Below are 26,974 nucleotides of genomic sequence, written 5' to 3' on the forward strand. Positions count from 1 at the left end.
CTGCTTTTGACATATCACACCTGTCTATACTTTTTGGCTCCTCTGCAAAATCACCCGCAAAGTTACAGCGTCCTTGCTGTTAAGTTGTAAAAGGTAGTGGTTGCTACCTGAAACGTCTTACCGTTTCCAAAATCATATCCAAGCTTAAGTGACTGTTTTTGGCGTATCTTATTACCTGGATGTCTAACCTTCGCCGGATCTTACACTTTTCATGTCCCGGTGGGGGTACCGGTCGGACAAGTGTTGTTGTCGTCTCGAAAACAGTAGACTCATGTGGCTATAACAGGTTATATGGCTGATACGTTTTACTCTCTCTAGAAAATATTTGTACAACATTGACTCTTCCGAAGTTCTACCCACTCGGTGAGTGAGCTCATTCTATTACCCATGCCACTTTTCCAAATGTATGTACCAAAAGTCTGTTATAACGTTACTACTGAACGTTTCGGCCCACTTTTAACAGAGTTTGTGACCTTCTTCCTTACAGCTACCCAAGGACACAATGTCCTTGCCTTTAGCATAGTACTATCCTATTACTATAACCTCCGATATCTATGTGATATGTGTCCACTCCATTTGCTAGTGTACTTTGCGATTGACTTTGACGTTGGGCCACAGCGCGCCCCTGTTTCTGATAGTGCACCCACAGTCAAAAATGAATTAGGTGCACTGCTCCAATTTTAGGTGCACACAGGTGCACATGCACCCAGTATTTCGAGCCCTGAGACGTAAACCTCAAGTGTCAATCCTCTGCATGTAAAAGAACCCAACACACTTATCAAAAAGAGTAAACCTATAACGTTACCACTAACTACTTGAAAAGGTAATATGCTTCACCTCAATTGATTAAATGTTTCAACGTTTCTAATTCTTTGTTTGCCTAGCCTCTATAACAGTCTCCGCGAATCGCTAGAAAAATATTAGAAGTTGGCCAAATAGAGTGAATAGTATGCTAAGGGAGTCGGCTACGGAGAGAGGGTCAATAATAGGCTCCGCGGATCGCTAGAATGATAGTAAAAATTGGCCCAATAGAGTGAATAGATCCGTTGGTCGCCTATTGACCCTCTCCATAGCCGACTCCCTTGGCATACTATTCACTCTATTCGGCCAGTTTCTACTGCTAGTATTTTTTCAGCGATCCGCGGAGCCCGGTACATGCTTGCCTGCATGTACAGGCTAGAGCAAAGTTATAATATCTCTCCAGGGAAAGAAGAGTTGTTGTTGGCTTTTTTATAGTTTGAGATGAAGTTAAGCAGTTTCAAACAACTTCTCTATCCCGTGTAATTTCCTATTGGATGCAATGGTTATAATAAGACCACGCGTGTCCTAAACAAACATCACGCGAGCACTCCCAAGATCAGGCCATGTTGTCGTTTCCTTGGTAACGATGGAACCCGGAAGTGAGTGACTCATTTGAATAGTCGGGACGGTTCCGTAACGATCGTGAACGATTGTGAACGGGTGTATGAAATGTTGATAAGATCTACATTGACAACATTACGATAAAAAAACCATTAAAGTAAAGGAGAAGTGAAGTGAGCATAAAAAATGTTGCAATGAAACACAAAGTATTCACCTGGGTTTGAAATAAAAAGTACCAACATTATAATTTTTCCTGGTACCTAGTTAACGTTATATCATAAATCACAACATGCGAATTCTGTAATCATCATATCAAGTTCTGATAAATGCCATTCAGAGGCTTACAGCTGTTTGTATGCATCTTTTCAGTCCCTTATGGAGACAGAAACGGTCGGTCCCGTGAACTGTCATGCCACCTCTCACTTGTTCACAGGCTTGCTATTGCACATGTCTTGTGACTGGGTCAGGTCAGGCGGGCAGAACTAACTAACGACTGGTTGGACATCGCGAGATGGCGGACACTAACGTGAGCTTCCATGTTCCTCCACCCTTCACGTTTGAGACCGACTTCAACGGCCCAGAGTTTCACCTATGGTTCAGCAACGTCTGGAAATCAGGTTAGTGAAAAAACAGTTCATAAGTCACCCCCCCCCCCCTCCCGAGGGTCCGAAAAGGTCCGAAAGGGTCAAGGCAGTTGATCGCAATTAGTGAAGGCTACAAAAGGGTGGCAAGTGATTTGACACGAAGTCATAAATAAAGGGATATGCATTGCTGTCAGACATCGTTAAACTCTACCTTCGACACGTTGCCTTGCACGTGTAGCAACCGACCTGAAGTTAGCAGCCCTTTCGGCAGCCGATTCCAGCAGCCGATTCAACAGCCCATTCCAGCAGCCGATTCGGCTATAGGAAAGCTAGCAGCTGATTCGGATGCACCGATACTCACTAAATTTGCTTATTTATTTGATTCATCGGGTTTTTCGCCGTGAATGTGGACAAAATAGATATAAGATCTCTTCCGTGAAGACTCGGGTCTATACTTTGAAAGTCAGGTTACTTTAAATGGGAAAAAACACAGAAAAACAACAACAAATAACCATAAGAGCGACACATAGTGGAAAATGTGTGAATTGCAGTTAAACTTAAACGCCTGGTAATTGTGGCTACCACCTTTAAGAGAAACACAAGTGAACGTGTCCAAATTTACCTGCGGGATTTAATTCCCTCAAGAATTATTTAATTAACCTCCCACAGGGACACTAATTGACTACAAGAGACAACGATCTCAAGAATTCCGCTTTATAACTACTGCACTGAACAGATTGCTTTTAGCTAATAAACTAAATTAGGCAGGTGAACTTGGAAGGCATAATATGATAGCTAACAATCCAGTGCATCTTCTTAAAGTTTCAAACTTTACCTGCCGGATTTAATTTACTTCCCACAGGGACACTAATTGACTACAAGAGACCATGATCTCAAGATTTCCGCTTTATAGCTACTGTACTGAAAAGATGGCTTTTCGGTAATAAACGAAATTAGGCAGGTGAACTTGGAAGGCATAATATGATAGCTACCAATCTAGTGCATCTTTTAAAAGTCTTAAAATTTACCTGCCAGATTTGATTAACCTCCCACAGGGACACTTATTGACTACAAGAGACTACGATCTCAAGATTTCCGCTTTATAGCTACTGTACTGAACAAATGGCTTTTAGCTAATAAACGAAATAAGGCAGGTGAACTTGGAAGGCATAATGGGATAGCTAACATTCTAGTGCATCTTCTAAAAGTTTTAAACTTTACCTGCCAGATTTAATTAACCTCCCACAGGGACAATAATTGACTACAAGAGACCACAATCTCACGATTTCCGCTATATAGCTACTGTACTAAACAGATGGCTTTAAGCTAATAAACGAAATTAGGCAGGTAAACTTGGAAGGCATAATATGATAGCTATCAATCTAGTGCATCTTCTAAAAGTTTCAAAATTTACCTGCCAGATTTAATTAACCTCCCACAGGGACACTAATTCAATACAAGAGACTACGATCTCAAGATTTCCGTGTTATAGCTACTGTACTGAACAGATTGCTTTTAGCTAATAAACTAAATTAGGCAGGTGAACTTGGAAGGCATAATATGATAGCTATCAATCTAGTGCATCTTCTAAAAGTTTCAAAATTTACCTGCCAGATTTAATCAACCTCCCACAGGGACACTAATTGACTACAAGAGACTACGATCTCAAGATTTCCGTGTTATATCTACTGTACTGAACAGATGACTTTTAGCTAATAGAGTAAATTAGGCAGGTGAACTTGGAAGGCATAATATGATAGCTAATAATTAAGTGCATCTTCTAAAAGTCTTAAAATTTACCTGCCAGATTTAATTAACCTCCCACAGGGACACTAATTGACTACAAGAGACCACAATCTCACGATTTCCGCTATATAGCTACTGTACTAAACAGATGGCTTTTAGCTAATAAACGAAATAAGGCAGGTGAATTTGGAAGGCATAATGGGATAGCTAACATTCTAGTGCATCTTCTAAAAGTTTTAAACTTTACCTGCCTGATTTAATTAACCTCCCACAGGGACAATAATTGACTACAAGAGACCACAATCTCACGATTTCCGCTATATAGCTACTGTACTAAACAGATGGCTTTAAGCTAATAAACGAAATTAGGCAGGTAAACTTGGAAGGCATAATATGATAGCTATCAATCTAGTGCATCTTCTAAAAGTTTCAAAATTTACCTGCCAGATTTAATTAACCTCCCACAGGGACACTAATTGACTACAAGAGACTACGATCTCAAGATTTCCGTGTTATATCTACTGTACTGAACAGATGGCTTTTAGCTAATAAACTAAATTAGGCAGGTGAGCTTGGAAGGCATAATGTTATAGCTAATATTTTAGCGCATCTTCTTAAACTTTTAAACTTTACCTGCCTGAATTAATTAACCTCCCACAGGGACACTAATTGACTACAAGAGACTACGATCTCAAGATTTCCGTCTTATAGCTACTGTACTGAACAGATGGCTTTTAGCTAATAAACTAAATTAGGCAGGTGAACTCGGAAGGCTTAATGTGATAGCTAACACTTTATTTCATCTTGCAAAAGTTTCAAAATTTACCTGCCGGATTTGATTTACATCCCACAGGGACACTAATTGAATACAGAACACTACGATCTCAAGATTTCCGTCTTATAGCTACTGTACTGAACAGATGGCTTTTAGCTAATAAACTAAATTAGGCAGGTGAACGTGGAAGGCATAATGTGATAGCTTACATTCCAGTGCATCTTCCAAAAGTTTCAAATATTACCTCTTAGATTTAATTTACCTCCCACAGGGACACTAATTGTCTAAAAGAGACTACGATCTCAAGATTTCTGCTTTATAGCTACTGTACTGAACGGATGGGTTTTAGCTAAAAAAAACTAAATTTGCCAGGTGAAGTTGGAAGGCATGATATGATAGCTAACAATATAGTGCCTCTCCTAAAAGCTTTAAAATTTACCTGCCGGATTTAATTGATGTCCCAATTTAGTTTAGTAACTGTATACCCGCTTTACACATTCAATTGAGGCGGGAAGTTTAAAATCCAACCCTCTCATATTTTACTACTGTCCCCATGGGGGGCAAATTGGATTCGGCAGGTAAAATTTGAAACGTTTAAAAGGCAGTTTAGATACTTGGCAATCAAAGAATACCTTTCAAGTTTACCTGCCTAATTTAGTTAAGTAACAGTATACCCGCTTTACATTTTCAATTGAGGCGAGAAGTTTAAAATCCTTTCACTCTCTTACTTCATTAATGTCTCCATGGGGGGCTTTTAAGATCCGACAGGTAAGATTTAAAACGTTTAAAAGACAATTTAGGTAGTTGGCAATCAAAGTATACGTTTCAAGTTTACCTGCCTAATTTAGTTTAGTTACAGTATACCCACTTTACATATTTAACTGAGGCGAGAAGTTTAAAATCCTACACTCTCTTACTTCATAAGTGTTACCATGGGGGGCAAATTAGATTCGGCAGGTAAGATTTGAAACATTTAAAAGACAGTTTAGGTTGTTGGCAATCAAAGAATACCTTTAAAGTCTTCCTGCCTGATTTAGTTTAGTAACAGTATACCCGCTTTGCATTTTCAATTTAGGCGGGAAGTTTAAAATCCTAAACTCTCTTACTTCATTATTGTCCCCATGGGGGGCAAATTGGATCCGGCAGGTAAGATTTGAAACGTTTAAAAGACAGTTTAGGTAGGTATCAATCAAAGTATACCTTTCAAGTCTACCTGCCTAATATAGTTTACTAACAGTATACCCGCTTAACATTTTGATTGAGGCGGGAAGTTTAAAATCCTACCCTCTCCTACTTCATTAGTGTCCCCATGGGGGCCCGGGGCAAATTATATCCGGAAGGTAAAATTTGAAACGTTTAAAAGACAGTTTAGGTAATTATCAATCAAAGTATACCTTTCAAGTTTACCTGCTTGATTGAGTTTAGTAACAGTATACCCGCTTTATATATTCAATAAGCGGGTATACTGTAACTAAACTAAATTAGGCAGGTAAACTTTAAAGGTATACTTTGGTTGAAAAAAACTTAAACTGTCTGGTGAGAGTTTCAAATCTTACCTGCTGGATCTCAATAGCCCCCCATGGGGACATTAATGAAGTAAATATAGAATACAACACGGGGTATTCCGTATCACCCGAGGTACCAGCCCGAGGATCTAAATAGCCCGCCATGGGGACATTAATGAGGTAAGAGAGTGTAGGATTTTAAACTTCCCGCCTCAATTGAATGTGTAAAGCGGGTATACTGTTACTAAACTAAATTAGGCAGGTAGAATTGAAAGGTATACTTTGATTGCCAACAACCTAAACCGTTTTTAAACGTTTCAAATCTTACCTGCCGGATCTAATTTAGCCCCAATGGGAACAATAATGAAGTAAGAGAGTGAAGGATTTTAAACTTCCCGCCTCAAATATGAAAAGTGGGTATACTGTAACTAAACAAAATTAGGAAATTAGGCAGGTAGACTTGAAAGGTATACTTTGATTGCCAACAACTTAAACTGTTTGGTGAAAGTTTCAAATCATACCTGCCGGATCTTAATTGCCCCCCATGGGGACATTAATGAAGTAAGAGAGTGTAGGATTTTAAACTTCCCGCCTCAATTGAAAATGTAAAGCGGGTATACTGTTACTAAACTAAATTAGGTAGGTAAACTTGGAATATATAATTTGATTGCCAACAACCTAAACCGTCTTTTAAACGTTTCAAATCTTACCTGCCGGATCTAATTTGCCCCCATGGGGACACTAGTGAAGTAGGGGAGGGTAGGATTTTAAACTTCCCGCCTCAGTTGAAAACCTAAAGCGGGTATACTGTTACTAAACTAAATTAGGCAGGTAGACTTGAAAGGTATACTTCAATTTCCAACAACCTAAAATGTCTTTTAAACGTTTCAAATATTACCTGTCGGATTTAATTTGACCCCCATGGGGACACTAGTGAAATATGAGAGTGTAGGATTTTAAAATTCCCGCCTCAATTGAAAATGTAAAGCGGGTATACTGTAACAAAACTAAATTGAGACATTAATTAAATCCGGCAGCTAAAGCTTTAAGAGGATGCACTATATTGTTACCTATGATATTATGCCTTTCAACTTCATCTGCCTAATTTAGTTTATTAGCTAAAAGCCATCTGTTCAGTACAGTAGCTTTAAAACGGAAATCCTGAGTTCCTAGTCTCTTGTAGTCAATTAGTGTCCTTGTGGGAGGGAAATTAAATCCGGCAGGTAAATTTTGAAACTTTTAAAAGATGCACTAGAATGTTAGCTTTCAAATTATGCCTTTCAAGTTCACCTGCCTAATATAGTTTATTAGCTAAAAGACATCTGTTCAGAACAGTAGCTATAAAGCGGAAGTCATGAGATCGTAGTTTTTTATAGTCAATTAGTGTCCCTGTTACAGGTAAATCAAATCCGGCAGGTAAATTATAAAACTCTAAGAAGATACACTAGACTGTTGGCTATCATATTGAGGCTTCCAAGTTCACCTGCCTAATTTATATTATTAGCAGAAAGCCATTGGTCAGTATAGTAGCTATAAGACGGAAATCCTGAGATCGTAGTGTTCTGTATTCAATTAGTGTCTCTGTGAGAGGTTGATTAAATCCGTCAGGTAAATTGTGAAACTTTTGAAAGATGCACTAGAATGTTAGCTATCACATTATGCCTTCCAAGTTCACCTGCCTAATTTAGTTTATAAGCTAAAAGCCATTTGTTCAGTACAGTAGCTATAAAGCGGAAATCTTGAGATCGTAGTCTCTTGTAGTCAATAAGTGTCCCTGTGGGAGGTTAATTAAATCTGGCAGGTAAATTTTGAAACTTTAAGAAGATGTACTAGATTGTTAGCTATCATATTATGCCTTCCAAGTTCACCTGCCTAATTTTGTTTATTACCGAAAAGCCATCTTTTCAGTACAGTAGCTATAAAGCGGAAATCTTGAGATCATGGTCTCTTGTAGTCAATTAGTGTCCCTGTGGGAAGTAAATTAAATCCGGCAGGTAAAGTTTGAAACTTTAAGAAGATGCACTAGATTGATAGCTATCATATTATGCCTTCCAAGTTTACCTGCCTAATTTCGTTTATTAGCTTAAAGCCATCTGTTTAGTACAGTAGCTATATAGCGGAAATCGTGAGATCGTGGTCTCTTGTAGTCAATTAGTGTCCCTGTGGGAGGTAAATTAAATCTGGCAGGTAAAGTTTGAAACCATTACAAGATGCACTAGATTGTTATTAATCATATTATGCCTTCCAAGTTCACCTGCCTAATTTCGTTTATTATCTAAAAGCCATGTGTTCAGTACAGTAGCTATAAGACGGAAATCTTGAGATCGTGGTCTCTTGTAGTCAATTAGTGTCCCTGTGGGAGGTTAATTAAATCTGGCAGGTAAATTTTGAAACTTTAAGAAGATGCACTAGATTGTTATTAATCATATTATGCCTTCCAAGTTCACCTGCCTAATCTAGTTTATTACCTAAAAGCCACCTGTTTAGTACAGTAGCTATAAAGCGGAAATGGTGAGATCGTGGTCTCTTATATTAAATTAGTGTCCCTGTGGGAGGTTAATCAAGTACGGCAGGTAAATTTTGAAACTTTTAGAAGATGCACTAGAATGTTAGCTATCACATCATGCCTTCCAAGTTCACCTGCCTAATTTAGTTTTTTTACCTAAAAGCCATCTGTTTAGTACAGTAGCTATAAAGTGGAAATCCTGAGATCGTAGTCTCTTGTATTGAATTAGTGTCCCTGTGGGAAGTAAATTAAATCCGGCAGGTAAAGTTTGAAACTTTAAGAAGATGCACTAGATTGATAGCTATCATATTATGCCTTCCAAGTTTACCTGCCTAATTTCGTTTATTAGCTTAAAGCCATCTGTTTAGTACAGTAGCTATATAGCGGAAATCGTGAGATCGTGGTCTCTTGTAGTCAATTAGTGTCCCTGTGGGAGGTAAATTAAATCTGGCAGGTAAAGTTTGAAACCATTAGAAGATGCACTAGATTGTTATTAATCATATTATGCCTTCCAAGTTCACCTGCCTAATTTCGTTTATTATCTAAAAGCCATGTGTTCAGTACAGTAGCTATAAGACGGAAATCTTGAGATCGTGGTCTCTTGTAGTCAATTAGTGTCCCTGTGGGAGGTTAATTAAATCCGGCAGGTAAATTTTGAAACTTTAAGAAGATGCACTAGATTGTTATTAATCATATTATGCCTTCCAAGTTCACCTGCCTAATCTAGTTTATTACCTAAAAGCCACCTGTTTAGTACAGTAGCTATAAAGCGGAAATGGTGAGATCGTGGTCTCTTATATTAAATTAGTGTCCCTGTGGGAGGTTAATTAAGTACGGCAGGTAAATTTTGAAACTTTTAGAAGATGCACTAGAATGTTAGCTATCACATCATGCCTTCCAAGTTCACCTGCCTAATTTAGTTTTTTTACCTAAAAGCCATCTGTTTAGTACAGTAGCTATAAAGTGGAAATCCTGAGATCGTAGTCTCTTGTATTGAATTAGTGTCTCTGTGGGAGGTTAATTGAATCTGGCAGGTAAATTTTGAAACTTTAAAAAGATTCATTAGAATGAAGCTATCATATTATGCTATCCGAGTTCACCTTCCTACTTTACTTTATTAGCAAAAGCCATCTGTTTAGTGCAGTAGCTATAAAGCGGAAATCGTGAGATCGTGGTCTCTTGTAGTCAATTAGTGTCCCTGTGGGAGGTAAATTAAATCTGGCAGGTAAAGTTTGAAACCATTAGAAGATGCACTAGATTGTTATTAATCATATTATGCCTTCCAAGTTCACCTGCCTAATTTCGTTTATTATCTAAAAGCCATGTGTTCAGTACAGTAGCTATAAGACGGAAATCTTGAGATCGTGGTCTCTTGTAGTCAATTAGTGTCCCTGTGGGAGGTTAATTAAATCCGGCAGGTAAATTTTGAAACTTTAAGAAGATGCACTAGATTGTTATTAATCATATTATGCCTTCCAAGTTCACCTGCCTAATCTAGTTTATTACCTAAAAGCCACCTGTTTAGTACAGTAGCTATAAAGCGGAAATGATGAGATCGTGGTCTCTTATATTAAATTAGTGTCCCTGTGGGAGGTTAATTAAGTACGGCAGGTAAATTTTGAAACTTTTAGAAGATGCACTAGAATGTTAGCTATCACATCATGCCTTCCAAGTTCACCTGCCTAATTTAGTTTTTTTACCTAAAAGCCATCTGTTTAGTACAGTAGCTATAAAGTGGAAATCCTGAGATCGTAGTCTCTTGTATTGAATTAGTGTCCCTGTGGGAAGTAAATTAAATCCGGCAGGTAAAGTTTGAAACTTTAAGAAGATGCACTAGATTGATAGCTATCATATTATGCCTTCCAAGTTTACCTGCCTAATTTCGTTTATTAGCTTAAAGCCATCTGTTTAGTACAGTAGCTATATAGCGGAAATCGTGAGATCGTGGTCTCTTGTAGTCAATTAGTGTCCCTGTGGGAGGTAAATTAAATCTGGCAGGTAAAGTTTGAAACCATTAGAAGATGCACTAGATTGTTATTAATCATATTATGCCTTCCAAGTTCACCTGCCTAATTTCGTTTATTATCTAAAAGCCATGTGTTCAGTACAGTAGCTATAAGACGGAAATCTTGAGATCGTGGTCTCTTGTAGTCAATTAGTGTCCCTGTGGGAGGTTAATTAAATCCGGCAGGTAAATTTTGAAACTTTAAGAAGATGCACTAGATTGTTATTAATCATATTATGCCTTCCAAGTTCACCTGCCTAATCTAGTTTATTACCTAAAAGCCACCTGTTTAGTACAGTAGCTATAAAGCGGAAATGGTGAGATCGTGGTCTCTTATATTAAATTAGTGTCCCTGTGGGAGGTTAATTAAGTACGGCAGGTAAATTTTGAAACTTTTAGAAGATGCACTAGAATGTTAGCTATCACATCATGCCTTCCAAGTTCACCTGCCTAATTTAGTTTTTTTACCTAAAAGCCATCTGTTTAGTACAGTAGCTATAAAGTGGAAATCCTGAGATCGTAGTCTCTTGTATTGAATTAGTGTCTCTGTGGGAGGTTAATTGAATCTGGCAGGTAAATTTTGAAACTTTAAAAAGATTCATTAGAATGAAGCTATCATATTATGCTATCCGAGTTCACCTTCCTACTTTACTTTATTAGCAAAAGCCATCTGTTTAGTGCAGTAGCTATAAAGCGGAAATCGTGAGATCGTGGTCTCTTGTAGTCAATTAGTGTCCCTGTGGGAGGTAAATTAAATCTGGCAGGTAAAGTTTGAAACCATTACAAGATGCACTAGATTGTTATTAATCATATTATGCCTTCCAAGTTCACCTGCCTAATTTCGTTTATTATCTAAAAGCCATGTGTTCAGTACAGTAGCTATAAGACAGAAATCTTGAGATCGTGGTCTATTCTAGTCAATTAGTGTCCCTGTGGGAGGTTAATTAAATCCGGCAGGTAAATTTTGAAACTTTAAGAAGATGCACTAGATTGTTATTAATCATATTATGCCTTCCAAGTTCACCTGCCTAATCTAGTTTATTACCTAAAAGCCACCTGTTTAGTACAGTAGCTATAAAGCGGAAATGGTGAGATCGTGGTCTCTTATATTAAATTAGTGTCCCTGTGGGAGGTTAATTAAGTACGGCAGGTAAATTTTGAAACTTTTAGAAGATGCACTAGAATGTTAGCTATCACATCATGCCTTCCAAGTTCACCTGCCTAATTTAGTTTTTTTACCTAAAAGCCATCTGTTTAGTACAGTAGCTATAAAGTGGAAATCCTGAGATCGTAGTCTCTTGTATTGAATTAGTGTCCCTGTGGGAAGTAAATTAAATCCGGCAGGTAAAGTTTGAAACTTTAAGAAGATGCACTAGATTGATAGCTATCATATTATGCCTTCCAAGTTTACCTGCCTAATTTCGTTTATTAGCTTAAAGCCATCTGTTTAGTACAGTAGCTATATAGCGGAAATCGTGAGATCGTGGTCTCTTGTAGTCAATTAGTGTCCCTGTGGGAGGTAAATTAAATCTGGCAGGTAAAGTTTGAAACCATTAGAAGATGCACTAGATTGTTATTAATCATATTATGCCTTCCAAGTTCACCTGCCTAATTTCGTTTATTATCTAAAAGCCATGTGTTCAGTACAGTAGCTATAAGACGGAAATCTTGAGATCGTGGTCTCTTGTAGTCAATTAGTGTCCCTGTGGGAGGTTAATTAAATCCGGCAGGTAAATTTTGAAACTTTAAGAAGATGCACTAGATTGTTATTAATCATATTATGCCTTCCAAGTTCACCTGCCTAATCTAGTTTATTACCTAAAAGCCACCTGTTTAGTACAGTAGCTATAAAGCGGAAATGGTGAGATCGTGGTCTCTTATATTAAATTAGTGTCCCTGTGGGAGGTTAATTAAGTACGGCAGGTAAATTTTGAAACTTTTAGAAGATGCACTAGAATGTTAGCTATCACATCATGCCTTCCAAGTTCACCTGCCTAATTTAGTTTTTTTACCTAAAAGCCATCTGTTTAGTACAGTAGCTATAAAGTGGAAATCCTGAGATCGTAGTCTCTTGTATTGAATTAGTGTCTCTGTGGGAGGTTAATTGAATCTGGCAGGTAAATTTTGAAACTTTAAAAAGATTCATTAGAATGAAGCTATCATATTATGCTATCCGAGTTCACCTTCCTACTTTACTTTATTAGCAAAAGCCATCTGTTTAGTGCAGTAGCTATAAAGCGGAAATCGTGAGATCGTGGTCTCTTGTAGTCAATTAGTGTCCCTGTGGGAGGTAAATTAAATCTGGCAGGTAAAGTTTGAAACCATTAGAAGATGCACTAGATTGTTATTAATCATATTATGCCTTCCAAGTTCACCTGCCTAATTTCGTTTATTATCTAAAAGCCATGTGTTCAGTACAGTAGCTATAAGACGGAAATCTTGAGATCGTGGTCTCTTGTAGTCAATTAGTGTCCCTGTGGGAGGTTAATTAAATCCGGCAGGTAAATTTTGAAACTTTAAGAAGATGCACTAGATTGTTATTAATCATATTATGCCTTCCAAGTTCACCTGCCTAATCTAGTTTATTACCTAAAAGCCACCTGTTTAGTACAGTAGCTATAAAGCGGAAATGGTGAGATCGTGGTCTCTTATATTAAATTAGTGTCCCTGTGGGAGGTTAATTAAGTACGGCAGGTAAATTTTGAAACTTTTAGAAGATGCACTAGAATGTTAGCTATCACATCATGCCTTCCAAGCTCACCTGCCTAATTTAGTTTTTTTACCTAAAAGCCATCTGTTTAGTACAGTAGCTATAAAGTGGAAATCCTGAGATCGTAGTCTCTTGTATTGAATTAGTGTCCCTGTGGGAAGTAAATTAAATCCGGCAGGTAAAGTTTGAAACTTTAAGAAGATGCACTAGATTGATAGCTATCATATTATGCCTTCCAAGTTTACCTGCCTAATTTCGTTTATTAGCTTAAAGCCATCTGTTTAGTACAGTAGCTATATAGCGGAAATCGTGAGATCGTGGTCTCTTGTAGTCAATTAGTGTCCCTGTGGGAGGTAAATTAAATCTGGCAGGTAAATTTTAAGACTTTTTGAAGATGCACTAGATTGTTAGCTATCATATTATGCCTTCCAAGTTCACCTGCGTAATTTAGTTTATCACCTAAAAGCCATCTGTTCAGTACAGTAGATATAACACGGAAATCTTGAGATCGTGGTCTCTTGTAGTCAATTAGTGTCCCTGTGGGAGGTTAATTAAATCCGGCAGGTAAATTTTGAAACTTTAAGAAGATGCACTAGATTGTTATTAATCATATTATGCCTTCCAAGTTCACCTGCCTAATCTAGTTTATTACCTAAAAGCCACCTGTTTAGTACAGTAGCTATAAAGCGGAAATGGTGAGATCGTGGTCTCTTATATTAAATTAGTGTCCCTGTGGGAGGTTAATTAAGTACGGCAGGTAAATTTTGAAACTTTTAGAAGATGCACTAGAATGTTAGCTATCACATCATGCCTTCCAAGTTCACCTGCCTAATTTAGTTTTTTTACCTAAAAGCCATCTGTTTAGTACAGTAGCTATAAAGTGGAAATCCTGAGATCGTAGTCTCTTGTATTGAATTAGTGTCCCTGTGGGAAGTAAATTAAATCCGGCAGGTAAAGTTTGAAACTTTAAGAAGATGCACTAGATTGATAGCTATCATATTATGCCTTCCAAGTTTACCTGCCTAATTTCGTTTATTAGCTTAAAGCCATCTGTTTAGTACAGTAGCTATATAGCGGAAATCGTGAGATCGTGGTCTCTTGTAGTCAATTAGTGTCCCTGTGGGAGGTAAATTAAATCTGGCAGGTAAAGTTTGAAACCATTAGAAGATGCACTAGATTGTTATTAATCATATTATGCCTTCCAAGTTCACCTGCCTAATTTCGTTTATTATCTAAAAGCCATGTGTTCAGTACAGTAGCTATAAGACGGAAATCTTGAGATCGTGGTCTCTTGTAGTCAATTAGTGTCCCTGTGGGAGGTTAATTAAATCCGGCAGGTAAATTTTGAAACTTTAAGAAGATGCACTAGATTGTTATTAATCATATTATGCCTTCCAAGTTCACCTGCCTAATCTAGTTTATTACCTAAAAGCCACCTGTTTAGTACAGTAGCTATAAAGCGGAAATGGTGAGATCGTGGTCTCTTATATTAAATTAGTGTCCCTGTGGGAGGTTAATTAAGTACGGCAGGTAAATTTTGAAACTTTTAGAAGATGCACTAGAATGTTAGCTATCACATCATGCCTTCCAAGTTCACCTGCCTAATTTAGTTTTTTTACCTAAAAGCCATCTGTTTAGTACAGTAGCTATAAAGTGGAAATCCTGAGATCGTAGTCTCTTGTATTGAATTAGTGTCTCTGTGGGAGGTTAATTGAATCTGGCAGGTAAATTTTGAAACTTTAAAAAGATTCATTAGAATGAAGCTATCATATTATGCTATCCGAGTTCACCTTCCTACTTTACTTTATTAGCAAAAGCCATCTGTTTAGTGCAGTAGCTATAAAGCGGAAATCGTGAGATCGTGGTCTCTTGTAGTCAATTAGTGTCCCTGTGGGAGGTAAATTAAATCTGGCAGGTAAAGTTTGAAACCATTAGAAGATGCACTAGATTGTTATTAATCATATTATGCCTTCCAAGTTCACCTGCCTAATTTCGTTTATTATCTAAAAGCCATGTGTTCAGTACAGTAGCTATAAGACGGAAATCTTGAGATCGTGGTCTCTTGTAGTCAATTAGTGTCCCTGTGGGAGGTTAATTAAATCCGGCAGGTAAATTTTGAAACTTTAAGAAGATGCACTAGATTGTTATTAATCATATTATGCCTTCCAAGTTCACCTGCCTAATCTAGTTTATTACCTAAAAGCCACCTGTTTAGTACAGTAGCTATAAAGCGGAAATGGTGAGATCGTGGTCTCTTATATTAAATTAGTGTCCCTGTGGGAGGTTAATTAAGTACGGCAGGTAAATTTTGAAACTTTTAGAAGATGCACTAGAATGTTAGCTATCACATCATGCCTTCCAAGTTCACCTGCCTAATTTAGTTTTTTTACCTAAAAGCCATCTGTTTAGTACAGTAGCTATAAAGTGGAAATCCTGAGATCGTAGTCTCTTGTATTGAATTAGTGTCCCTGTGGGAAGTAAATTAAATCCGGCAGGTAAAGTTTGAAACTTTAAGAAGATGCACTAGATTGATAGCTATCATATTATGCCTTCCAAGTTTACCTGCCTAATTTCGTTTATTAGCTTAAAGCCATCTGTTTAGTACAGTAGCTATATAGCGGAAATCGTGAGATCGTGGTCTCTTGTAGTCAATTAGTGTCCCTGTGGGAGGTAAATTAAATCTGGCAGGTAAATTTTAAGACTTTTTGAAGATGCACTAGATTGTTAGCTATCATATTATGCCTTCCAAGTTCACCTGCGTAATTTAGTTTATCACCTAAAAGCCATCTGTTCAGTACAGTAGATATAACACGGAAATCTTGAGATCGTGGTCTCTTGTAGTCAATTAGTGTCCCTGTGGGAGGTTAATTAAATCCGGCAGGTAAATTTTGAAACTTTAAGAAGATGCACTAGATTGTTATTAATCATATTATGCCTTCCAAGTTCACCTGCCTAATCTAGTTTATTACCTAAAAGCCACCTGTTTAGTACAGTAGCTATAAAGCGGAAATGGTGAGATCGTGGTCTCTTATATTAAATTAGTGTCCCTGTGGGAGGTTAATTAAGTACGGCAGGTAAATTTTGAAACTTTTAGAAGATGCACTAGAATGTTAGCTATCACATCATGCCTTCCAAGTTCACCTGCCTAATTTAGTTTTTTTACCTAAAAGCCATCTGTTTAGTACAGTAGCTATAAAGTGGAAATCCTGAGATCGTAGTCTCTTGTATTGAATTAGTGTCCCTGTGGGAAGTAAATTAAATCCGGCAGGTAAAGTTTGAAACTTTAAGAAGATGCACTAGATTGATAGCTATCATATTATGCCTTCCAAGTTTACCTGCCTAATTTCGTTTATTAGCTTAAAGCCATCTGTTTAGTACAGTAGCTATATAGCGGAAATCGTGAGATCGTGGTCTCTTGTAGTCAATTAGTGTCCCTGTGGGAGGTAAATTAAATCTGGCAGGTAAAGTTTGAAACCATTAGAAGATGCACTAGATTGTTATTAATCATATTATGCCTTCCAAGTTCACCTGCCTAATTTCGTTTATTATCTAAAAGCCATGTGTTCAGTACAGTAGCTATAAGACGGAAATCTTGAGATCGTGGTCTCTTGTAATAATTAGTGTCCCTGTGGGAGGTTAATTAAATCCGGCAGGTAAATTTTGAAACTTTAAGAAGATGCACTAGATTGTTATTAATCATATTATGCCTTCCAAGTTCACCTGCCTAATCTAGTTTATTACCTAAAAGCCACCTGTTTAGTACAGTAGCTATAAAGCGGAAATGGTGAGATCGTGGTCTCTTATATTAAATTAGTGTCCCTGTGGGAGGTTAATTAAGTACGGCAGGTAAATTTTGAAACTTTTAGAAGATGCACTAGAATGTTAGCTATCACATCATGCCTTCCAAGTTCACCTGCCTAATTTAGTTTTTTTACCTAAAAGCCATCTGTTTAGTACAGTAGCTATAAAGTGGAAATCCTGAGATCGTAGTCTCTTGTATTGAATTAGTGTCTCTGTGGGAGGTTAATTGAATCTGGCAGGTAAATTTTGAAACTTTAAAAAGATTCATTAGAATGTAAGCTATCATATTATGCTATCCGAGTTCACCTTCCTACTTTACTTTATTAGCAAAAGCCATCTGTTTAGTGCAGTAGCTATAAAGCGGAAATCATGAGTTCGTAGTCTCTTATATTAAATTAGTGTCTCTGTGGGAGGTTAATTAAATCTGGCAGGTAAAGTTTGAAACTTTTAGAAGATGCACTAGATTGATAGCTATCATATTATGCCTTCCAAGTTCACCTGCCTAATTTCATTTATTAGCTTAAAGCCATCTGTTCAGTACAGTATAGGTATAAGACGGAAATCTTGAGATCGTGGTCTATTCTAGTCAATTAGTGTCCCTGTGGGAGGTTAATTAAATCTGGCAGGTAAATTTTGAAACCATTACAAGATGCACTAGATTGTTATTAATCATATTATGCCTTCTAAGTTTACTTGCCTAATTGAGTTTATTAGCTTAAAGCCACCTGTTTAGTACAGTAGCTATATATCGGAAATCGTGAGATCGTGGTCTCTTGTAGTCAATTATTGTCCCTGTAGGAGGTTAATCAAATCTGGCAGGTAAAGTTTGAAACTTTTACAAGATGCACTAGATTGTTAGCTATCGCATTATGCCTTCCAAGTTCACCTGCCTAATTTCGTTTATTAGCTAAAAGCCATCTGTTCAGTACTTTAGCGATAATGCGGAAATCTTGAGATCGTAGTCTCTTGTTGTCAATTAGTGTCCCTGTGGGAGGTTAATTAAATCTGGCAGGTAAATTTTAAGACTTTTTGAAGATGCACTAGATTGTTAGCTATCATATTATGCCTTCCAAGTTCACCTGCGTAATTTAGTTTATTACCTAAAAGCCATCTGTTCAGTACAGTAGATATAACACGGAAATCTTGAGATCGTAGTCTCTTGTAGTCAATTAGTGTCCCTGTGGGAGGTTAATTAAATCTGGCAGGTAAATTTTGATACTTTTAGAAGATGCACTAGATTGATAGCTATCATATTATGCCTTCCAAGTTCACCTGCCTAATTTCATTTATTAGCTTAAAGCCATCTGTTCAGTACAGTATAGGTATAAGACGGAAATCTTGAGATCGTGGTCTATTCTAGTCAATAAGTGTCCCTCTGGGAGGTTAATTAAATCTGGCAGGTAAATTTTAAAACCATTACAAGATGCACTAGATTGTTATTAATCATATTATGCCTTCTAAGTTTACTTGCCTGATTTAGTTTATTAGCTTAAAGCCACCTGTTTAGTACAGTAGCTATATATCGGAAATCGTGAGATCGTAGTCTCTTGTAGTCAATTATTGTCCCTGTAGGAGGTTAATCAAATCTGGCAGGTAAAGTTTGAAACCATTACAAGATGCACTAGATTGTTAGCTATCGCATTATGCCTTCCAAGTTCACCTGCCTAATTTCGTTTATTAGCTAAAAGCCATCTGTTCAGTACTTTAGCGATAATGCGGAAATCTTGAGATCGTAGTCTCTTGTTGTCAATTAGTGTCCCTGTGGGAGGTTAATTAAATCTGGCAGGTAAATTTTAAGACTTTTACAAGATGCACTAGATTGTTAGCTATCACATCATGCCTTTCAATTTCACCTGCCTAATTCCATTTATTAGCTAAAAGCCATCTGTTCAGTACAGTAAGTATAAGACGGAAATCTTGAGATCGTGGTCTCTTGTAGTCAATTAGTGTCCCTGTGGGAGGTAAATTAAATCTGGCAGGTAACTTTTGAAACCATTACAAGATGCATTAGATTGTTATTAATCATATTAGGCCTTCCAAGTTTACTTGCCTAATTTAGTTTATAAGCTTAAAGCCACCTGTTTAGTACAGTAGCTATATAGCGGAAATCGTGAGATCGTGGTCTCTTGTAGTCAATAAGTGTCCCTGTGGGAGGTTAATTTAATCTGGCAGGTAAATTTTAAGACTTTTAGAAGATGCACTAGATTGTTAGCTATGATATTATGCCTTCCAAGTTCACCTGCCTAATTTCGTTTATTACCGAAAAGCCATATTTTCAGTACAGTAGCTATAAAGCGGAAATCTTGAGATCATGGTCTCTTGTAGTCAATAAGTGTCCCTGTGGGAGGTAAATTAAATCTGGCAGGTAACTTTTGAAACCATTACAAGATGCACTAGATTAATAGCTATCATATTATGCCTTCCAAGTTTACCTGCCCAATTTCGTTTATTAGCTTAAAGCCATCGGTTTAGTACAGTACAGTAGCTATATAGCGGAAATCGTGAGATTGTGGTCTCTTGTAGTCAATTAGTGTCCCTGTGGGAGGTAAATTAAATATGGCAGGTAAAGTTTGAAACTTTTACAAGATGCACTAGATTGTTATTAATTATATTATGCCTTCCAAGTTCACATGCCTAATTTCGTTTATTATCTAAAAGCAATCTGTTCAGTACAGTAGCTATAAGAAGGAAATCTTGTGATCGTAGTCTCTTGTATTGAATTAGTGTCCCTGTGGGAGGTTAATTAAATCCGGCAGGTAAATTTTGAAACTTTAAGAAGATGCACTAGATTGTTAGCTATCATATTATGCCTTCCAGGTTAACCTGCCTAATTTCGTTTATTAGCTTAAAGCCACCTGTTTAGTACAGTAGCTATAAAGCGGAAATGGTGTGATCGTGGTCTCTTATATTAAATTAGTGTCCCTGTGGGAGGTTAATTAAATCTGGCAGGTAAATTTTGAAACTTTTAGAAGATGCACTAGAATGTTAGCTATCACATCATGCCTTCCAAGTTCACCTGCCTAATTTAGTTTTTTTTACCTAAAAGCCATCTGTTTAGTACAGTAGCTATAAAGTGGAAATTCTGAGATCGTAGTCTCTTGTATTGAATTAGTGTCTCTGTGGGAGGTTAATTGAATCTGGCAGGTAAATTTTGAAACTTTAAAAAGATTCATTAGAATGTAAGCTATCATATTATGCTATCCGAGTTCACCTTCCTACTTTACTTTATTAGCAAAAGCCATCTGTTTAGTACAGTAGCTATAAAGCGGAAATCATGAGTTCGTGGTCTCTTATATTAAATTAGTGTCTCTGTGGGAGGTTAATTAAATCTGGCAGGTAAAGTTTGAAACTTTTACAAGATGCACTAAATTGTTAGCTATCATATTATTCCTTCCAAGTTCACCTGCCTAATTTCGTTTATTAGCTAAAAGCCATCTGTTCAGTACATTAGCGATAAAGCGGAAATCTTGAGATCGTAGTCTCTTGTAGTCGATTAGTGTCCCTGTGGGAGGTTAATTAAATCTGGCAGGTAAATTTTAAGAGTTTTAGAAGATGCACTAGATTGTTAGCTATCATATTATGCCTTCCAAGTTCACCTGCCTAATTTCATTTATTAGCTTAAAGCCATCTGTTCAGTACAGTATAGGTATAAGACGGAAATCTTGAGATCGTGGTCTATTTTAGTCAATTAGTGTCCCTGTGGGAGGTAAATTAAATCTGGCAGGTAAATTTTGAAACCATTACAAGATGCACTAGATTGTTATTAATCATATTATGCCTTCTAAGTTTACTTGCCTAATTGAGTTTATTAGCTTAAAGCCACCTGTTTAGTACAGTAGCTATATATCGGAAATCGTGAGATCGTGGTCTCTTGTAGTCAATTATTGTCCCTGTAGGAGGTTAATCAAATCTGGCAGGTAAAGTTTGAAACTTTTAGAAGAAGCACTAGATTGTTAGCTATCCCATTATGCCTTTCAAGTTCACCTGCCTAATTTCGTTTATTAGCTAAAAGCCATCTGTTCAGTACTTTAGCGATAATGCGGAAATCTTGAGATCGTAGTCTCTTGTTGTCAATTAGTGTCCCTGTGGGAGGTTAATTAAATCTGGCAGGTAAATTTTAAGACTTTTTGAAGATGCACTAGATTGTTAGCTATCATATTATGCCTTCCAAGTTCACCTGCCTAATTTCGTTTATTACCGAAAAGCCATCTTTTCAGTACAGTAGCTATAAAGCGGAAATCTTGAGATCATGGTCTCTTGTAGTCAATTAGTGTCCCTGTGGGAAGTAAATTAAATCCGGCAGGTTAAGTTTGAAACTTTTAGAAGATGCACTAGATTGTTAGCTATTATATTATGCCTTCCAAGTTCACCTGCCTAATTTCGTTTATTACCGAAAAGCCATCTTTTCAGTACTTTAGCTATAAAGCGGAAATCTTGAGATCATGGTCTCTTGTAGTCAATTAGTGTCCCTGTGGGAAGTAAATTAAATCCGGCAGGTTAAGTTTGAAACTTTAAGAAGATGCACTAGATTGTTAGCTATCATATTATGCCTTCCAAGTTCACCTGCCTAATTTAGTTTATTAGCTAAAAGCAATCTGTTCAGTGCAGTAGTTATAAAGCGGAATTCTTGAGATCGTTGTCTCTTGTAGTCAATTAGTGTCCCTGTGGGAGGTAAATTAAATAATTCTTGAGGGAATTAAATCCCGCAGGTAAATTTGGACACGTTCACTTGTGTTTCTCTTAAAGGTGGTAGCCACAATTACCAGGCGTTTAAGTTTAACTGCAATTCACACATTTTCCACTATGTGTCGCTCTTATGGTTATTTGTTGTTGTTTTTCTGTGTTTTTTCCCATTTAAAGTAACCTGACTTTCAAAGTATAGACCCGAGTCTTCACGGAAGAGATCTTATATCTATTTTGTCCACATTCACGGCGAAAAACCCGATGAATCAAATAAATAAGCAAATTTAGTGAGTATCGGTGCATCCGAATCAGCTGCTAGCTTTCCTATAGCCGAATCGGCTGCTGGAATGGGCTGTTGAATCGGCTGCTGGAATCGGCTGCCGAAAGGGCTGCTAACTTCAGGTCGGTCGTGTAGCAAGTAGTTCATTTCATCCCAGTCCGGTGTCCCACATAGAATTGTCGTTCTTTATAAATGATTAACAAACTTGATAAATGGTTAACACGACCTTTGCATGATAGGATACGCAAATATTCCCTCGTAACAGTCTTGTTATACTTACTCTTCAATCTTTTCATAACGTAATTTTATGATATTGCAAATCCGTGGGGCAGCACAATTCATTAGTCTTGCCGCAATTCCTAATTTTTTGGCTGTTAATGTCAGAACTACCGATCAGCTGTTTTTTTTTTTAAATTTCTTTGTTTGTTTCTTATTTTAGAATGGTCAAAGTTTGCGCTTAGGTAATATTGACCTACTACAAATAAATGTGATCGAATTCTACCTACTAGGCATGTGCGTTGCAACACAACCGTGTCGAATTGAACAAAATTGCAACCTTATATATTTGTAACTCAACGTTGCAATTTGTCAAGATATGTACGGGTGGAGTATTGGATACTTGATCTCACGATCTGCAAGGTGAAAATAGGTTGAACTTCTGTCACTAGAAAGATTGATATCCACTTTAAAAAAATGACATAACAGCATTAAGGAATTCGACCAATGTACTGCGATGTAAGAAAGATCGACTTCCATTTCAGTGTGAGGGAAATCCGTATACCTTGGCACATCTTAGGAATGTCACTAACATTAAAGGGCGTGCCGCTTGCAACTTCGGTGTGCGATTGCATCACAAGAAGGAATGAACTTTGCCTGTTGTTAATCTGTGCACCGTAAGAATCACGGTGACAGAGTTGGGTCTACGCACGAACCGATGACGTAAATCGTGATGGAAGTTTCCACAGTGACGGATCAGGCACTGTAATATTCCTTGATCTTCCTTTGTAATGCACGACAACATATTAATATATTAAGCTTAGTAGCTCCTGGCCAATCCCACAATGTTCATCGCTCTGAAACTCAAAATATGATGCAAGGGTGACAAAACACGCTGAAGCAATCCTTTGTTGCTATGGGCTTTCTTCGAAGATACTTGAATACTTTATTGACACAGTTTCATAACGCTCAACATTTTGATATTCCTAGATCCTACATTCTTCAAAGGAACTATCAAGAGACTAAAATGACATTGAAATAAATGAGATAAACTTTCGGTAATCATTTCTCAGCTAACCGACATCTTTCACCCCACAGTCGTCCCTCAGCAAGACATCTGGAGCCGTATAGTTCCCGTTTAGAACTTTTATTCAGTTTGGTACCACTTTGAGTGACTTATGAACTTTCAGGGTATGCGCTGGCCGCGGCCTACGTGGTGCTGGTGTGGGCCGGGCGGTGGTACATGGAGGAAAGGCCCGCCTACAACATGCGGTCTGCCCTGGCCATCTGGAGCGCGTGCCTCAGTGTCTTCAGGTATGATTAATTGATCTATAGAAACAGTTTAAGATTAATCTTCAACGTTTCGTCTAGTCTGTTCCTTCTTCTTTAACGACACAGAGGACGGGATTTAGAAACTATCAATAAATAATAACGTCTCTGTATTTATTCATGATCAACAAAGTCACTATAACCCACTTAACTTTCTGATCTATTTCCCACACGTTACATACAATAAAAATGATATTTTGCACCGATGCCAAAGCGTGTACACATGTTCAGGTGAAAGAGTTTATTCTTTATTTTTGGCGACGCCTCAGGAGCGGAGCCGTTAGTATAGTACATGTACTGCGATTGACGTTGCAAATACTCTAGGAATTCCATGAATGCATTCCCTAAGGAATTCGTTTTTGGTAATACCTTGTCTTCTTTTTCCTCAGCATTATGGGGGCTTTGCGTTTGAATGCGGCGTGGCTCCACGACCTCAGAGAGCGCGGCCTAACGCACAGCCTGTGTGACGGCAACTCATTGACTGCCCCAATCTCAGGGTTCTGGGCTGTTGCTTTCGCACTCAGCAAAGTAAGTAACATATCACACGATTAAAATACAGTCATTCTTAAGAATTAAAACATCTTACATGTTCATGCACAAAATCTAGTTGCAAGTAAGAAGGTCACAATGTAATACATGATTTTCATGGCTTTCATTGATCAATGGTTGCAGTCACCTTTTTTTGTTTTACATTTCCGTGCAATTAAAGACTTCCCACTAGAATAGAGAAGATATTCACCGTGGATGAATAATGGACAAAGGTTTTGACTTAAGTCTTTGTACTCTGTATAGTTTAGCGTTAAAACGTCAAACATTGGACCCTTAAAGGAGAGACTCTACGTCTTTCTCTAATCTTTAAAGTGATTTAAACGTCGTTTTTGTTTGATCCGACAGGCAGTGGAGTTTGGTGACACGTTCTTCATCGTGGCGAGAAAGCAGAAGTTGATCTTCCTCCACTGGTACCACCACGCGCTGACCCTGGTGGCTGTGTGGTACCAGTATGTCAACAAGACAGGCCCGGCACTGTGAGTACACATGCACTCCAACATACATTCACCGGGACACGGGGAGGGAAAGGCGGATGGATTTTGGGTTACAATTTCGAACGATTATCGTTACTAGTTAGTGAGTCATGTAAGGGGACTGTTAAGAAGATGTAACGTTACTAGTTATAAGGAGCTGTGAATGGATTTGTATGACTTACGGGAACTGTAGGTCTTAAAGAAGAAGTAACGTTACTAGTTAAGGAGTCATAAATGAGTTTGTATGACTTATTCCAGTTATCGGAACGATAGGTATTAACAAAAGGAAAAGGGATGTGAATTTAGATTTGACACCGATCAGGAGCCAAGGAATCCAGTGATTTTCTTAAGTCCTGATACTTTTGCTGAAAATTCCTAAGTTCTTTACTGGCGATATGTAATGAGAAAACGGCAGCAATTAGCAAACTGGCGGTAATATTGAAACGCCGCCCGGATGATTACCTCACAACTTTAGTCGTGGTTTCCTTCTGCTCCCCGCAGGTTTTTCATGTGCATGAACTTCTCTGTGCATGCGCTGATGTACCCGTACTACACCCTGAGGGCGTCTCGCGTCCGTGTTCCCAAGCCCGTTGCCATGGTGATAACAACCTTACAGGTGCTTCAGATGATCACAGGTGTGTTGGAGTTATCATTGTTTGAATCAAGTTGCACCTTTTGATTGCAACACAAGCAAAACTGTGGCCCGGTTTACACACGCGTTTTTGAGTCGACTTGTAGTCGACTCAGGGCTGTGCAAGGAGAACCCTAGGCCACTCAAGTAGCGTTTTCTAGTAGGAAAGCTCCACTTGGGTAGCCCAAAGGACCTGACACACAGCCCCGAGTCGACTCCTAAAACTTGTGTAAATCGGGGCTGTGGCTACCTACGACCTTCCTCACGATGACTCGAAGGCTGGAAGATGCTTGGAAGGCATCTGGCTAGTGCGTTGCTATTTATTTGTTGTTTTCAAAAATTGCAAAATATATAACAAAATAAGGCCACACCAATTTAATCTGTTGGTTCTCCGCTTGTAGTCGTAATATTTGGAATTATAATACCAGATGAAATAAAGGAAATCATTGCATAAATGTGCCACGGAAGACTGAAAACATGCATAATACTGTCATTCTTTGTCTTATGTAAGCCTCTATCGTGACCCAAGACTTTTTGTGAAGATTTTTTTTTTCGCCCTGTCGCTTCGTTTTTTTTTCTGAAAAAATCCGAGAACCAACAAATTGAATTGGTGTGGCCTAATGGTGAAAATGATAACAATAGAAATGATTGCAATGAGAATTGATTTCGAAAGCCTTTTTGTTTCTGTACAAAACCTGTACATTGGTAAACAAGCTGGTGCTTTTTAATATTTTGTAACTGTATCACACAGTTGATATATAAAATGATATTGATAAGGAGGATCCTAAAAATGATGACTATCATACTATTTTTTGTGTCTGTAGGCCTTGTTGTAATCTTCTACCTTTACGGCGTGGTAAAGTCCGGACGAGACTGCGACTGGAGCGACGAGAGTTTCTACACCATGTTCGTGGTGTACGGCAGCTTCGCCGTGCTCTTCCTCAACTTCTTCATGAAGTCGTACCTCTCCAAACCGGTCCGCGACAAAAAGGAATAAAACATGTCGATGAAATTTAGACATGCAGGTAATGAGATACGCCAAAAAGAGTTATTCAAGCAACTGGGAATGATTTCGAAACAGGCGTTTCAGACAGCATCTGCTGTCTTTCGTCAGTGGATAAAGCACTTCTTGATGTCAAATTCCAAGTGATGGCAATCTAATAATGCCAGCATAAATCTCTATGAATTCGTTAATGTAAGAACGAATGAATGAAACAATTATTCACCAAAGTGCTTGCAATAGCAATGATACATTGTGCATTCCAGACAACAGACTCAAAGTTATGATAAATAATAACTTTATTGCAAATTCAAGCCAGAGGCCGGCTGATTGCAAACATGGCAAAACAATGGTATATACGAAAATACACTATGTGCCTACCTAAATGAATATAGAGTGTTAAAATATGAAAATATAAAAAAAGGAATGCACGTTTGATGTCAGACATACATGATGTTACTAGATAAATGTGAAAGGAAAACATTGTTGAAAAAACAAGAGGAAGTAATATTTCATGTACAAGTACGTCTTGACAGTGTCTTTTGCCGATGTAGCGAGGACGATCATGAGATGCTCAGTAATTGTAAAGTGACTATTGAACGGAAGATATTTACACAAATGTTATGTCAAGTACTGTCTATTTTATTTAGTAAAACGTCCTAATTTCATCGAGGCATGATCACTAGTTAAGAGTAAACTAGTATGACTAGCGGAAAAAAATAACTTTGATTTCGCCTTTGTTAACGATTTCTTGATACTTCTTTTGCTACTATTGTGCAATCATACAATCATGACGGTTTCATCACCAAGAACATATTT

General features: G+C 37.8%; 1 protein-coding gene across 3 annotated transcripts; it reads left to right on the top strand.

The window, feature by feature from the left end:
- The first annotated feature begins 65 nt into the window (after window positions 1-65).
- Window positions 66-26,967, top strand: LOC136445384 (very long chain fatty acid elongase 6-like). 3 transcript variants are annotated; one of them, XM_066443362.1, is made up of 7 exons: window positions 66-363; window positions 1,732-1,979; window positions 23,364-23,487; window positions 23,892-24,030; window positions 24,397-24,527; window positions 25,026-25,159; window positions 25,980-26,967. In XM_066443362.1, the coding sequence occupies exons 2-7, from the start codon at window positions 1,874-1,876 to the stop codon at window positions 26,150-26,152; spliced, it is 807 nt and encodes a 268-aa protein (XP_066299459.1). In that variant the 5' UTR covers window positions 66-363; window positions 1,732-1,873; the 3' UTR covers window positions 26,153-26,967. The 3 variants fall into 3 exon arrangements, with proteins under 3 accessions (XP_066299459.1, XP_066299460.1, XP_066299461.1); XM_066443363.1 differs by having other exon boundaries at window positions 1,796-1,979; XM_066443364.1 differs by lacking the exon at window positions 66-363 and adding an exon at window positions 728-787 and having other exon boundaries at window positions 1,796-1,979.
- The last annotated feature ends 7 nt before the right edge of the window (window positions 26,968-26,974 follow it).

This window comes from Branchiostoma lanceolatum, chromosome 11 (genome assembly GCF_035083965.1).
Source record: "Branchiostoma lanceolatum isolate klBraLanc5 chromosome 11, klBraLanc5.hap2, whole genome shotgun sequence".
Lineage (NCBI taxonomy): Eukaryota > Metazoa > Chordata > Leptocardii > Amphioxiformes > Branchiostomatidae > Branchiostoma > Branchiostoma lanceolatum.

Coding starts and splice junctions, on each gene's coding strand:
- LOC136445384 (XM_066443362.1), top strand. CDS start 1,874: ATGGCGGACACTAACGTGAGCTTCCATGTTCCTCCACCCTTCACGTTT. Junction 1,980..23,363: donor CAGCAACGTCTGGAAATCAG/GTTAGTGAAAAA, acceptor ATGAACTTTCAG/GGTATGCGCTGGCCGCGGCC. Junction 24,031..24,396: donor TTGCTTTCGCACTCAGCAAA/GTAAGTAACATA, acceptor TTGATCCGACAG/GCAGTGGAGTTTGGTGACAC.